The 15,925-nt window shown below is 36.1% G+C and overlaps 1 protein-coding gene across 1 annotated transcript in view; it reads right to left on the bottom strand.

Annotated features, from left to right (window-relative positions):
- Nucleotides 1-15,925, bottom strand: part of CPED1 (cadherin like and PC-esterase domain containing 1) — a 301,545-nt gene that overhangs the window by 157,123 nt on the left and 128,497 nt on the right. The window contains exons 10-15 of the mRNA XM_030857653.2: nt 14,817-14,921; nt 13,091-13,260; nt 9,326-9,396; nt 7,811-7,861; nt 3,161-3,347; nt 1,990-2,158 (exon numbers count right to left, since the gene is read on the bottom strand). Of these exons, the coding sequence (XP_030713513.2) occupies nt 1,990-2,158; nt 3,161-3,347; nt 7,811-7,861; nt 9,326-9,396; nt 13,091-13,260; nt 14,817-14,921 (753 nt within the window). The remainder of the gene's footprint in view (nt 1-1,989; nt 2,159-3,160; nt 3,348-7,810; nt 7,862-9,325; nt 9,397-13,090; nt 13,261-14,816; nt 14,922-15,925) is intronic.

Genomic DNA, 15,925 nt, shown 5'->3' on the forward strand with positions numbered 1-15,925 from the left:
TTCCCTTCCTCTTCTTTGTTCGCACAGCTCCTGGGGTTCAGCTTTGGATTTGGCCGTGCCTCTGCATGTAAGTCGCCTGATAGCATCTGTTCTTTGCTCAGACAGGACGGGGTTAAAGGAGCAGCTGATTTGGGGGCTCCGGCTCACTCAGGCCAGGGGGAGGGAGGGGTGAGGATGCGGGGCGAGCCTGTGGCGGCAGAAGCCGGCATGACGTTGCACCAGCCTGAGGCGCACCATGCATTCTCCCAGGAAGTTGTCCCTGGATCCCGGGACCCTGGCAGCGGCGGGCTGCACAGGCTCCTGGGAGGGGTGGTGTGGATAGTGACCTGTGCTCGCACACAGGCTTCTTGGTGGCGGCTGCAGCAGCCTTAGCGTCTCATCCCCGTCTCTGGGGTCTGCGCTGATAGCGGCAGCTCGTGCCTGTCTCTGGAGCTCGTTTACGCAGTGCTCTGAATCCCCACTCCTTGCGCACCCGAAACAATGGTCTCTTGCCTCTTAGGCAGGTCCAGAGTTTTCCCGGACTCCCTCCCAGCTAGCCGTGGTGGACTAGCCCCCTTCAGGCTATGTTCACGCAGCCAACCCCAGTCCTCTCCCTGCGCTCCGACCGAAGCCCGAGCCTCAGCTCCCAGCCCCCACCGGCCCTGGCGGGTGAGCAGACAAGCCTCTCGGGCTGGTGAGTGCCGGTCGGCCCCGATCCTCTGTGCAGGAATCTCTCCACTTTGCCCTCTGCACCCTTGTTGCTGCGCTCTCCTCCGTGGCTCTGAAGCTTCCCCGCTCTGCTACCCACAGTCTCCTCCCGTGAAGGGGCTTCCTAGTGTGTGGAAACCTTTCCTCCTTCACAGCTCCCTCCCACTGACAATTGGAGCAGAGACTTCTAAGTGTCAATGCAAGGTGTACCTGCAGGAACAGGCAGGACCAAGGTATGAAGGAGCTAACAGGGGCTGAGGGGAGACATCATAGTGGGAAGCACACCTTGGAAGCAACCTCTGAAGCAACCTTTCTTTTATATTTTCTTGAAAAATAAAAATCTCAGCAATGAGTATCCTTACAAAATAGTGTTAAATTCTTGAGAAGAGATGAGATTGTGGTGGTGGTGGGTAGAGGGGAGAGAACACTCTATATGGCCACTACATTTAGGAAAACGTGGTATCCATCCTACTCACTGAGGCCCAGTCAGGCATTTCTCTCGTTTATTAACCATCTGTGGTTCATGCTCCCACTAGCATATCAATCACTGAGATACGACATAGGTGCAATTATTCTAAGTGGATTAGTAGATATGGTAAGAGTATCAATTACTACTTCCCTGGAATCACTTGTAGCCAGGGTGTATGATGTACGCAAATATAGAAGGTTATACACAGACTCCTAAAAAATGAAAACACAGAAGAAAGACCACCAAATAAGACAAAGTCTCTGGGTAATGTTCACCCTCCTCCAAAATCAACAGGGCTACAGAATGGTACGTGTTGCTCACTGGAGCAACTGCAAACTTTAGAAATGAATAAGGTACAAGAAGTGAAGGCGAAATGTATCTACCCAAGGAAATTTAATTTCATTCATCTGGTATCCCTTTTATAAAATAGTTTCATAAATTTTCCTCTTATTCTTTAAAACAAATTCCACTGAATCTAGTTTAAAATTTCAAAGTAGTTCCAGGGCCAAATCCAAGAAACACAGCACAATTTAAACAGGAAATGTAAAACCAATTTCATAACTAAGTGTGAGTACTCAGACATTTTTTTCAATATTAACCACAATAAATCCACTGCACACTATAAGTGCAGGGAATAGCCACCACACTTAAAAGAAAATCACTCACAAAAAGGTATCTTAGATACCTGGCTGGTACTCTTTTTTGAAATGAGACCACAATTATTTGGATTTGAAAGCATCCATTTTTTTCTAATAATTTTCATTTGGCCTTTTTCACCTGGGTTAAAGGATCACTCCCAATTCAACCCATGTGCAAATGTAAAATTCACTTACCTGCACAAAACCGCATGCTGCGAAGTCCTCAAACAAAGGCAGACTTGGACGGTCTTCTCTATAGATGGTGAGTTTGTATGTAATCAGGGTCTCACCTTGGATTGGAGATTCATCCACCACAAGCATTGAGATTTTGTTCATCCCTAAGCCCAGAGGGTAGTTGGCAAAGCTGGAGAGAGAATGAGAGAGACAACCCAAATTGACTCATACATCAATATTTATTAAATGTATACAATTTTCATTAAAAACAGATAAGATCTGCACCATTTCATAAGAAACCTAAAATGTGAAAAAACTATTTTAACTTATGTTTCATTGTGCTTTGGTATACCAAGAGTTATCTTGCAGAGCAAGTCATGTCCCCTATCAATTACAGGGAAGGGAACTAATATTATTAACCACCTGTCAGGGTCATATATTATCTCATTTAATACTCACAACTCCATACAAAAACTATGATACTTCCCATTTTAAATATAGTAGAGTATAGTAGAGTCAGGGTTGGGATCCAGGTTGGCCTGACTTGAATCCTCTTTTCTTTCTATTATACTTTCTGAGCTCCCAGGAATGCTGGGTGCATTTCTTTCCATACAACATAGGAATATGAGTATATTTCTTGCCGTGGACATGGAATGTCATAAAATTCTATCTTCTGTTCAAATTATAAACCAAAGAGTTGATGACTCTCAAAAGAGTCAATAGAAAAAAATCCCATGAGACTAAGCAAGTTAGTGTTACTATGTCCACAAATTGTCACCAACATGTTTATTAAGTAATCAACACCTGAATCTTCAAAAACTTGAGGAGCTGGGTTGGGGTAGAGGAGGCTACTATTCAGAAGGGTGAACTCTTCAACTACCTAAAAACATAAAGATAACAATAAACTCAATTTTCCCTGAATGAGTCCTCTTTGATACTTTTCATATCACAAGATCCTCTCTTGTTACAACATTGTTACAAAGATTAAACACAAAGATTGTTAACAGATCAGTAGAGCACTCATGTGTTCTTTTTAACAACATGGCATCTGTAAAGCAGAGGTATTTCACACCCTGGCAATCCCTCCAACAGATCTTGTGCCTCAGGTTTTCTGAACCATCTTCAAAGGTTGCTTCCAAGGTGTGCTTCCCGCTACGATGTCTCCCCTCAGCCCCTGTCAGCTCCTTCATACCTTGGTCCTGCCCGTTCCTGCAGGTACACCTTGCACTGACACTTAGAAGTCTCTGCTCCAATTGTCAGCGTTACCACATCAAATGGGACTTCAGAGTAATAATCTTTGATCTTTGAGTTAAATTCAGGATTTAGTTCCAAATGCGGATGTGTGAAGATCTGCTTGATATGACATTGTGCATCTTTATCTGTTTAAAAAAATAAAACAATGATAGAAACACCTGCGGCATGGATAAATGTTTAAAAATCATATATGATTAAGGTTTTTAAAATTCTTTTGCATAACTTTAGTGATCACTGCTGATTTTCCATTTGGTCCTCTGGTCATAGTTGATTTGTGGCTTCAGCTGGGTTTTCTATTTGCCAAATTTTGTAGACCTTGCCTCATATAACAGTTGTTGACTTTAGTTGATATTTTTCGCTCAGCCTTTAAAAGTTTAAAGGCACAGAAGGTCAGAAAATGTCTCTCCAGTGGAATGATAACATTTCATAACATTTATTGCATATATCAAGCAACTGTGTAAATGGGGGGGAGATGACTCTGTGGGGTGGTGACAGAAGGATACCAGCAGGGAATAAGGAAAATTTCTTGATGGGAAGTGTCATTAAACTGCCATTGGATTGATATGTAGCTTACAGGCAGGAAGGTGAAGCAAAGAATGTGAAATCCAATATCATGCCAAACACTCAGACACAAAACCATGAGACCCCCTCCATACTCCGGCCACCTTAACCTAAGAAAGTACCCTAAAGTATAAGAAGGAAATGCTATCCTCTGCTCAACCCTGCTACAGAACCTAGCATATTATTTCATATAATTGATTCTAAGCCATTAAAAAAAAAATGTTTCTATTTGATAACTCAATTTTTTGCAAAAGTATCTTAGTGAGAAAAAACTAAAAACATGTTTCTAGGCACATACACCAGCCACTGCTAAACTATATTATGTTCATATTTGAAATAAACAAATTACTCAAAAGCAAATGTTTTTCAAAGAAATATTAACAAGTATTTTGTGCCAGAAATACTTTTCAACAGTCAACAAAATTCCAGTAAAGGTAAACATAGGAAATTCTATAAAAACCAGTAAAATGAAAATGTCTTCTGTTGCCTTTAAATAAGATGTTCAATGATGTTTAACATAGCGACAAAAAGGATAACACCAAATTTGCCACAGGAAGCTATACACCTGCACTTAAAGAAAAGTCGATTATCCTGTTAACTGCTGTCTCTTCCTCTATTGTTATAGAGCTATCACAACGATTTTTCTAAAATCACATCTGATGACTTGGCTTCAGTTCTTTAACAGTTTCTCATCACTGCCAGAATCTAGGCCAAGTTCCCAGTAAAGCTTACAAGGCATCTCATAACCACTTCCTTGGTTCTCCTTCCCATCTCCCATCACATCCTGGACTTTGTGATTCAACAATACCAAAAGTTTTATATTTCTCTGCCAGACACGGAGACAGATGCATCACCAAATCCATGGCAATGAATACCACCAACTTTATAGGTGTTTCATTCTAGTTCTGAGAACTAGGTGTCAGTTTAATTCCCATCGTGCCCTAAAATAATGAAAGTGAATAAATGTGTGTATTTCTGACCCACATTCTAGGAGAGTTTTCTCAGCTGGTCAAAGAAAAAACTACTCTGGTATAAATTAGGAACAATAGTAATAAAATAGATATATTGTAATTTCATTTCAGGGAAAAGTCAATAAAAATTAGTCAGTTTGGTTGAATAACTCAATGAATTGGGTAAATACCTGCTTGATTGACTTTACTAGTTACGAAAGATTCTATCTGGGTGACAGATGTAGGTGGACTTCATCTATAATTTCAATAATCCTACCAGCTCATAAATTTTTTTATAATGAAAGAGAAAAAAATGAAAGAATAAGGGTGAGACTGTATTATTAGATTTAACCTTGAAAAGGACCATAGCTTTTCATTTGAATTCAACCACTTATTAATAACACATTCATTTTTTCATCAAAGATTTTTTTTTTCTGGTATAGTCTATGTTCAAGGCACTGAGATAAGCACAGTAAAAACAGGTTACTTTTGGTCATGAGATCTGATTCAAATGGAGACTGTGAACCCAATCTAACACTTTAAACAAGCTGGAGTTCAGGGATATGGAATGTGCTTTCAAAAGCACCATTTCTTAGGCAGAAAGGGAATATGAATACGTGTGCTACACTTTTATGCTCAGAACCAGTTAGATGGATAACAAAGTGGAAGATTTTTTTCAAAATAGTAATCAGAGGAAATGTATTGATACTTTAACTTTATATATTTTAATAAAATAGTCACTGAGAGTTAATTTCCTCGCAGTTTATACTTTCACTTAATAGTGAACATTTTCAATGGGGCCTGTCCATTACAACATTGAAACTCAGCCCTAAATGAAAGAAAATGTGTAATCATTCTCTTAAGCAAGATTTTAGCAAGTGCTTGTTTTTGGTTTCATCAGAAACTCTTTACCTCTGGCTTATGTACTGCATCCTAGACCCCTGCTTGAAAGCTGATTTTGTCCTGACATCATCTTCCAACTGAATCATCAGTGGTGCTGCCTACAAACACCTGGTGTTTCCTTGGCATCCTTCCCAATCCAGTCCCAACCTGTCTCAGGCCAGCTTACATTAGCTCTGCAGAGAACCCACTGTGAGGTAAGGTGGTAGCAGGCTGCTTAACGTATTTGGCAAGTATATATGGGAAAGCTGTTTGAAGTCTTGGTTGCTTTTAATGGATTTCTTTTAACTGCAGAATTTTGTTGCCCTCTTGAGGGATAATCATAACTCATATTAAACACAAAAACAGCCTAGACACTGAAAGATAATCCCACTTGTTCTAAAGCATCGAGTTATTTTTTTAAAATCTTACACCGTAAAAATAGGAATATTAACTTTGAAGACCCAGGTAGGACTAGTTTTTAATCAACATAAAAATATGAACAAAGTTGAAGAGCTTATTTAACGTGTTTGTATCCTCTACCCTATGCTACCTGAAAACTAAAAAAAAAAAAAAAAAAAAAAAAGAGATTAATTTGTACAATCGTTCCTCTTATAAATGAGAAAACAAAAGACCAAAGAGGTGAAGTGGCTTTCCTGATCTAACCCAGATCCTGGCACACTAGACGCTCAACGAATGTTCATTCTAACCTTGCTCCTAGTTTTCTCAAAACTAGTCCTTTTCTCACTACACACTGGGTACCAGCCTCCCAAGAGAACTGAGTAGCATGTATTTTTCTAGAAGTGGGAGATTGGATGATAAATGCAGGGAGGGAATAGTGTAAGTATATCTGTTACTTTTCCCTGATCAGCAGTACTTTATTCAAAGTGCTATTTTTTTTAATTGGATGTATTTGTTGATTCTATTAAACCACATTATTGTATTACCTCTCAACCTATCGTGATTTTAATGATAGTGTTAAAACACAGTGAATGAATTAAATTGCATTTTAGAAGAGACAAATTAGATTTATTAAATTGGAAGACTTCTATTTATCATAAATTAGATCTTAGTCCATAAATTTTATTGTTTTCACCTTTAATGTTTTATCAGAATAGATTTTTTTCTGAAAGGCTAAATTTTCTGTGTATGTTTCAGCACCAATTATATATATATACACATATATGTTAAAAACGTATACACTGCCAAAAAACAAACCTGATAAATAGAATTCTTATTTTTCCATCATATTATTATAGGATATTAAGATAATACATGAGCCTTGGACAAAGAATCTGAAGACCCATTTTCATGATCCAGCTCGTGCATTTAATAGCACTGTGGTCTTGGAAAAGTCAGTAAGATTCCCTAGAATGATATATTTGCAAGACCACTGGAATAATACTGACCAGAATGAAGAAAATTATTTAAAATTTTAAAAATCTATATAATACTTAAAATATATTACTATTATATATGTATTTATATTATTGATTATACCTTGGTTAAAAAAATCATGAATTTTAAGAAAAGAAATTGAAATTTGGCTTAAAAACTCTCAATTGTGGGGTTTCCCTGGTGGTGCAGTGGTTGAGAGTCCGCCTGCCGATGCAGGGGACACGGGTTCGTGCCCCGGTCCAGGAATATCCCACATGCCACGGAGCGGCTGGGCCCATGAGCCATGGCCGCTGAGCCTGCGCGTCCAGAGCCTGTGCTCCGCAAACGGGAGAGGCCACAACAGTGAGAGGCCCGCGTACCGCAAAAAAATAAAACAAACAAAAAAAACCAAACTCTCAATTGTTATAAAGAAAACTCAAATCAAGTACTATCCATTATATCAACAATCTGGGAGAAAAGGATCACTGTTGGGTAGTGAGAGTCCTAAAAATCAATATATAGAGGAGATGCCAAGCTCTTCCATCTGAGAGTCCCCAAGGCAAAGCATTAGCACCGTTAGGGCCCCTCAAAATAAGTTTGGAAGTTACTGTCTTTAAATATAAAAATATAATATTTGATTTTCAAAAATGGAAAATTAAAAATCTTTTTATACAAAAGTAGCAAACATGAATTCATTCAGAAATCTCATAACTTCTGAAAATTTACATAAAATACAGTATCAGCCTAAAGATGTCCCAATATGATGATTTATTCAACCTAACTGTTGATTATGATTCTGAAGCACTTTCATTGGAACTCACCATTAATGCAATGTATTTCTTTGGTTTCATTAATAATTTGTGGAACTGCAGCTAAAAAAAGAAATGTAAATTAAAAAATGAAACTATTAATCAAAATAAAAAGAATACATATTCAGGTATCTGAAACTCAGGATAATTTAATAAAACACATATTTTATTATTTAATTTTTATTACATCAGAAAGCACTTCTAAGTTAAACTGAAAGCTAGAGTAAAACAAAAGAAGCTATTTGGTTCAAATTGCAGAAAAATAATTATTTCAAATAAGAAAATATTAAGGGAGAAAAATGAATGGTCTAAATGCCATCTATTGCTTGAAGTTGATCTATCAGAATTCCTCTAGTTCTATGATCTTATGGCTATAATTTCTCAAATCATTAGAATTACATAAATTCCATCCAGTTGGTTCCACTGATATTTACTTTGTTTCTAAATTCAACTAAACATTTATCTAAAAGACTTCTTAATAAATACCAATGGGACAAACGAGTGAATAAAAACAGAGTACATAAAGAAATCATTTAGAGAAGAAAAAAATGGTGGGAGAGAGAAAGACAATCAGAACAGCAGTTTAACATCAGTTCTTCCCTGACCTTATTGATTGATTCATTTTATTATCAAACATTAGCATGCCTCAGAATCATCTGAAGGGCTTGTTAAAATAAAGAATACCGGGCCTTATACCCAGAGATTCTGATTCAGTAGATCTGAATTTTCCAAGCTTCCCAGATGATGCTGATGTTGTTGGTTTAGGGGCTACACACCCAGAACCACTACATTGGATTAAACCTTGATATGTAATAGGAAAACTTGGATTTTTAAAAAAAATGTAGACACATGTACTTCTTTTCATTTTTTCTTCTGAAAATTAGAAACATTTTCTTTTCATGTGACATAAAGCTCAGATGTTCTTTAGAAGGGAAAAAACTGAAAATTGAGATAAGCTTAAGAGAGAAAATCAAAATCACCATTAATTTTCCTTAAGGTCCATATTGCTTGTAGCCAATTGTTTCATTTAATAATATATCTTAAACATCTTTAATGTATAGCTATTTTCCCACAATATTAGAATGGCTTTATAGTAATTTATTGGATGACTATAGCTTAATCCAATCCACTATTATTGCAATAATGGTAGTTGCTATTTTTTTCATTTATTAGTAATTTATGTAATTAAATTTTTGTGTACGTTCTTAATTATTTCCTTAAAATGAATATCTGGAAGTGAAATTTCTGGTATGTAAGAATAACTTTTAAAGCTTTTCTTACATGTTGTTAAACGGCCCCTTAAGAAAGATTGTTCTAAATTATACACCCACCAGCAACATGAGAATACTCATTTTCCTACACTCTTCCCAACTCTATTATCTTCAAGAGGAAAAATCTTTCCAAATTTGAGGGAAAACAGCATTTTCCAGTTTAATTTTGATTGCTAATAAAGCTAAACATTTTTTATGTTTTTGGCCACACAATACTTGTTTTTCATGTAGAAAGAAGTGGGACTACATCCTTTACCTTTTTTATTTTCAATTGCATTAAATGGTACTTGTGGTTTTTTCATGTTCTCATCCTCTGCGAAAGAATTCCTGTGAATGCAATATCAAACATCTCTGGATCAATGCACTGAACAAAATTCATGGAAATTACATCTAACACACTATCTTTTTTCCTGTGTGTGAGCACAGTTATTTTGATGAACACAAAGAAAAACTTTCTGGATTTCATTCCTCAAAACTGGCAATCTTGTCTCAAGTGAGGTGGATGGAAATCTCATCATCTTTAATCAGCAGAAGCACATTTGAAGAAAGCCAGGGCAAAAAGTCACTCTTTGGTCCAAAAGGGAACAATCTCTGATAGCCTAGGTCCAACTGAAGTGATTCAGAAACACACATTCCTATTGGAATCTGTTTGGCTAAAATTACAAAGTCTTGAAGCAAGAAGCCTTGGAAACTCTGAGACACAGACTGAGAAGAACATCCATATAATCTAAGAAATTGAAGCATACCATGCAGAAAGTGACCTGTCCTGCCAAGGATTCTATCCTTAAACTCTGATGAACAGGAATGAATTTTAAGGGTTAGTTATATCTTGGTGTGTTTGCCTCATTTTTCTGTTGTATAACTAAATGCTCAGCCAGATTGGCCTTTAAATCCTCAAATTTGGGACCAAAGTAATCTTAAGTTGCAGACAGAAAAATTGCTGGTCCTGATGATAGAGAATACTGGACAGGATGTGACTTCACTTCACTGTGCTGGGTTGTGAGGCTCCATTTCTACTCCAGAGAAACAGAGATAACAACACTGGCCTTACTTCACAAGGATGCTATGAAGATTCAATCAAACGCTCTGTGTTAAATTACATTTTATAAAGATTTATTGTTCCAGATATTGTACTGTACTAGTAGAGATGAATAAGGCATTTTCAATTCCCTTAAAATATAAGCATCAGATAGGAAATTAAGAAGCATCAAGGAACTAAAACTATAGTTAATGTTGGGAGGTGTGATCGTGTTATTGCAGTTTTATTTTTAAAGTCTTTTTTTCCCTTTAGTATATGCAACGATGTAATCAGGGGTGAAAAATTATGATGTCTAGGACTTTAAAATAACTTTCCTCCTCCGAGGAATGAAGAAATAGATAAAGCAAGCATGGGGTGAGATACGTTTACTTGAAGTCTGAGTGCCAGGCCAAGGTAAAAAAAAAAAATCTCTGATTTCATATGAAGTAAACACTCTAAACAAAGCTCATAAAAGATACAACCCTGAAATGCATGTAAACTGAATTTTAGAAATGTTACTATCTTAATGGAATGGGATGTTTTGTATGTTTACTCATCCTGCAAGTGATTTCTTGTGTAATTTTGTGAATAACTTATTTGTTTTGACAATGTGTATTTTCATGGAAAGCATGTGATTAGAGCAAATTACACTTGCTACTTTATTTCCAGTAAAGTGAAAATTAGCAGAGAGTACACACACATTGATTTTAGTGTTTTCATTCTGTTAAGATTTCCACTAATTCTGTTGGGACCTCTGGATTCTGAGCCTCAGGGCACAGACATAAGTGTCACTTTTTCTAAATGTTGCTTTTTTGACTTTATTTCTCCTCACCTTGTTGCTATAAGCAGATGATCTTTATTTAAAAGGGTGGAGGAAGGCATTAAACCCCACAGATAGTACAGGTACGTAAAATTGGCTTTTTTGGTATGAAAAACTGGAGAAGACCATTGTGAAGATAAGGGCAATTATGAATGACTACACGTGATCTTCCTGTCAGCATGAGGTCTTGGTGTAAAGCACTGGACGACGGGCAAAAGGCCAGGGCCCTAGTCTCAACTCAAGTAGCTGCGTGGCTTGGGCAAATAACCCATCTTCTCAGCACCTCAGTTTCCTCATCTGGAAAATGTGTATCATATGCATCCTCCTTGTAATACACATGAATGATAATTAAATATATATACATTCACTGGTAAACTTGAAGATAATTAGAATTGAGTATTCTTTCTTAAAATGTTCTAGAAACAATTTATGTAATTGTTTCTTGATAAAGACTTCAAGTTTACTTATCTTAGTGTTAACTTAGATAAAGCTTTCATACTTACCTTGATTTTCCTATAAATGAAAGAAAAACATATACCCCATTTGTCGATGCTGAAGTGACTTTTGGATGGTATAGGAACAGGAAACCGAAAGTATATTAATATTTACTACCTATCTGGTCTGCAGCACACCACACACTATGCAGTACATGATGGAGGTTATCTTATGTAATCTTGAAACAATACTTGGTAGGTGGTATAATCCATATTTTTCAGGTATGGAAACTGAGACTCAGAGGAAAATCTTACCTGCTGTAATTAATAAACTCTAGAGTTGGGATTTTTGAATCCAAGTCTGTCTGATTCAAAAAGGTCCTGACTTTTTCTAACTATATTTAAAACTGACGTTTAGTAAATTTCATTGTTGGAAGGAATCAGTTAGGGTTAGAATTAGGCTTAAATTCAATATTCTGAAATTAAGTCAATTGCTTAACCTTATAACAAATGTGGACCTTGAGACAAATTTTGGGAATAAACTTTCCAAAGCTTGCATATCTCAAAGGAACTCACCCAAAGTTAAAAACCATACTTAAATAGACTCCTTGGTAAATCAAGTCTGTTCTTCCCTCATCGACAACAGTGAAAGAGACAGTCTTGGATTGAGTGAGTGCAAAGAACAAACAAAGGGACAGTAGGCTGTATTATTTAAAACCTAATTTTCAAACAAACAAACAAAACCTTCTATCAATCCTATTATTTCGGAGTATTGAGAGAATAAGGCCAGCTGCATAAAGATGTGGCAATTAAAGTGAGTTCTGGTCCTGGGAGATGTCCTATGAATTCTTTGAATATGTGATTACTTGTATTTTTGAACTATTAAAAAAATGTTTCTTATACGACTGTTTTCGCTGTCTCCCGAGGCAGAAGGAAATGAAGGACAAGTCAGTAGAATTGAGGCTGTTCGTGAGGGTAACTTCAGAGACACTGATGATCGTGCACAGCCATCTAGTCTTTCATTCCCTTGGGAGGTTAGGTTTACTTCTGTTTTCCTGGCAATAGACAAGTCAAATACTCACTTAATTCTATCATATAAAAGGGAAGCAGACTTAGCTGGCACCATAGGCACTGCCCCTTCCTCTGGCAACTGGGAGTGTTACTATGTTCTCTGGCCCAGCAACCCGCTTACTCACTCATTACTACCCCTCATTAGAATGGAAGTGGACATAGGAGGCCAAGGACCTTTTCTCCTGGCCGAATGCTTCTCTCTGAGATTCCATCTTCTAAAAAAAAAGTTCTAATCTTGCGGTAGAGACAGACATATTTATAAATTTGGATAGGTTTTGCCTAGAATAAAGTCATGCCTCAAAAACTCCAAATGAATGCTCATACTGTCTCGGGCTCCACTCTGACTGATGGTTCATAAAACAAATCTCACCTAATTCTCTCTGTCTGATGCTCCCGTAATTCAAGGATATATATCACAGGATGAAACGAGCTTGAAACTTGACTTTTGAATGGAGTCAAGTCCTGATGGTTTGAAAAACTGTTGGATATATTTTTGTTACAGTGTTTGAAGACCACTAGAATCATTATGGTTTCAATGTTTTAAAGAAGCTTATTTTCCAGAGCATGAATTTTTGGACACACTTCTTTTTGTTGCTTTCTTTAATGTAGGCAATGCCTTTTGAAATCAATCTTTAGAGATTTTTGGGGTTGCACAATTCAAATTTGTGGCTCTCTTACCATTCCAGCGGGTGTGGCTGTGCCTTTTTATTCAGGAGCTGAAATTGTTCGAATACATTTAAAAGAGACCAGTATTGGGTCAGGATGGAACCAGGTTTCCCCACAGGATTTGCCATATCATGAAATTCACGCATCAAAGATTGAAGCCCAGGAGTAGTAGATGGGAAGAGCTGAGAAGGAATATTCGAAAGCAGAATATCAGAATAAGTTATGGAAAATAAAATGTAGTATTACTAGGAAAGGCCTTATATTTATTTATTCAGATATTTAAAAAATCAGATATTTATTTAAAATCCATTATCTAAACCATAATTTAATTTTCTGTGTTGCTGTCAAGGTAAATGCCACTTTTTATAAGGAACTAATTTTGCTGATGTTTATACTTTCAAATGGGGTGAATTTTATTTCTCTTTTCATTGAAAGGAAATGGATATCTGCTTTCTATAGATACCTGAAAACAGTTGAATAACAGTGAGTCAGCTAGCAGGAAAAATGAGGAGACATTCTCTTGGGTTACAAGTGCCTTACAAATCTCAGGGTGAGAGATATTAATCCTACCAAAAAAAAATCTATGGTTATCCTCTTTCTACTCTGAGAGTCAGGAAATTAGTGTCTGCCCTTTCTGCTACAAAATAATTCTTCTGTTCTTCACATTGTGCCAAGAGATGTTCTTTACTTTCACAATATCTTAAATTGAAGATATTGAAGGATGAAGGATGAAGCCAGGTCTCTGATTATCTTTGTAGAGTATTGACCCAAACTGTCATGAATGTAATACTTACTATATTTAAATTAATTAAAATAACCCATCAATTACGTTATCTTTGGAGTAATAACCTTACTTTGAACCCTCTAAAATATGGAGCTAAATTATAAAAACAAGTGTCAAACCTTCACTAATTAATTTAGTAATTTGGTTATAATTCATACAAGTAGCATCTGAATACACAGATTATTTTAAGTAAAAAATAAATATTTTATTCAAACAGATTAATAGTAAATTATTAGTAGACTTTTTAAAATGCTATTTTAAAGAGATATTTTGTATAAACACATCTTAGGTAGAAAAATATGAATCCAATATAATTTACCTATATAAGGGCGGAACTGGAAACAAGGCAAGTACTGAGCATGCACATGTATATGTAATAAATTATCCTTTGATATTGAGCAATAACTTAACAGAATCCAGGAAAATACATAGAAAACAAAATAAATGCCATATATATTTTTTGGCTGAAACCAGTAAAAGTTATTATAATTATTTACGTTTTCTTTCTTTGGATTTTGCTACAGAGTTACAACAAATTAAGATTTAGGTAGTTTTAAAAAATATTATTGTTCTATTGAGTAATATTTACTTTTACACAAATGAAAAAGGGCATAATAAACAGAAGGAAATTTTGGTTACATTTTGGTTACAAAGCTAAAAGCAAACTTTTTTGGAAAAATGTTAGCATTTTCCCCTTAAGAACTATCAAATCCTGCCAGCTATATTAATTCCATATTCTTTCACTTTTAGTAAGTCATGTATTATCTGCAAACTCTTAAAGAATATGCATTCTGCTCATCTTAATATTTATATCTCTGAAAAGAAGAAGCTTACAAAGATTTCTATTCCTTAAAGAAATATCTTCACCTAGTTTTAAGTCAAAATCAAGTCTCTTATGGCTGATCTACTGTAATCTCAGTAATCAAGAGGAATCAAAGGTCACTTTTGTTTTACCAGTTGGAATTGTCCCAAACTCCTGAGTTCCTTTATGAAAGTCATAATTGAGTTAATCTCCTCTAAAGATAGGCATTGATTTAGTTCTTTTTGATAGTTTTCACCCTATAATGGGGGGAAAAAATGCAACTCTTAAGCAATTGCTACAAAGTCAAACCATGTTTAACACAATTCAAGAACCAAATTTTGAACTCTATAAACAGCTGGGCTAATTAATTCTAAATAATACATAATAACTTTAACTTGCCAAAATGATGTCAGAATATAAGAAAGCTTCCTATTTGACCAAAGGACCTGAAATAGCTCAGTAAGTACTACTTTGGTAGTAAGGTTGGGAAATTGGGCCCAGAAGGACAGAATGAGTGTGACAGTTTGGAAATGCAGGAAAAGTCTTTTTTTAGTCTTCAGGGTACAAAAGATCAGAGCAGCAAATTTACACGTGAACCTCAGGTATGGGACATTACCATTTTCGAGTTTCATGGATTCTAGTAAACAGACTCATCCCCCCATTTTCCTCACATTCATTTTTCATTATAATTCATCCCTTAGAGCAAAAGATACACATATTACCATTCCCTCTGGGTCAAATGGTTCTAATGGTTTTAATGGCAATCCACTCACTAAGGAAGGGAAACAGGGAACTCTAGGAAGGAATCAATAAAATCATAGGGAAACAACAGTCTATAATGTCATCTCTCTCAAAACCATCTGTCTGTAGAGCATTGTTTCTTGGTGAGACCCTTCACATTCTACTTTTCCAAATTTTCCAATTATGGTTTTAAAACTGAAAGATACATAGAAAACAATACTGTACCTAGTAACCTGTACATATTTTTTTATGCATCAAGAAAACTTGTATTAACAGATCATAAAATTAACCAATCTTACTCTGAAGCACTACTCCCTAATCATCAGCATCTATCTAACCAAAGACGTTAACCAGATGTGAATGCTTTAAAAAAAATTAGTATTATTACTCTAGTCCCTTGATGTTAATCTAGAGCACTCACGGCTATTCTAACTGCCTCTAAAAGGTTCAGGTATTCCTTTTAAAGTATTTTACAATATGTAATACGTATTATTCATTATAACCACAAATTTTCCCTGGG

The sequence above is a fragment of the Globicephala melas genome, chromosome 9 (genome assembly GCF_963455315.2).
Source record: "Globicephala melas chromosome 9, mGloMel1.2, whole genome shotgun sequence".
In the NCBI taxonomy this organism is placed as follows: domain Eukaryota; kingdom Metazoa; phylum Chordata; class Mammalia; order Artiodactyla; family Delphinidae; genus Globicephala; species Globicephala melas.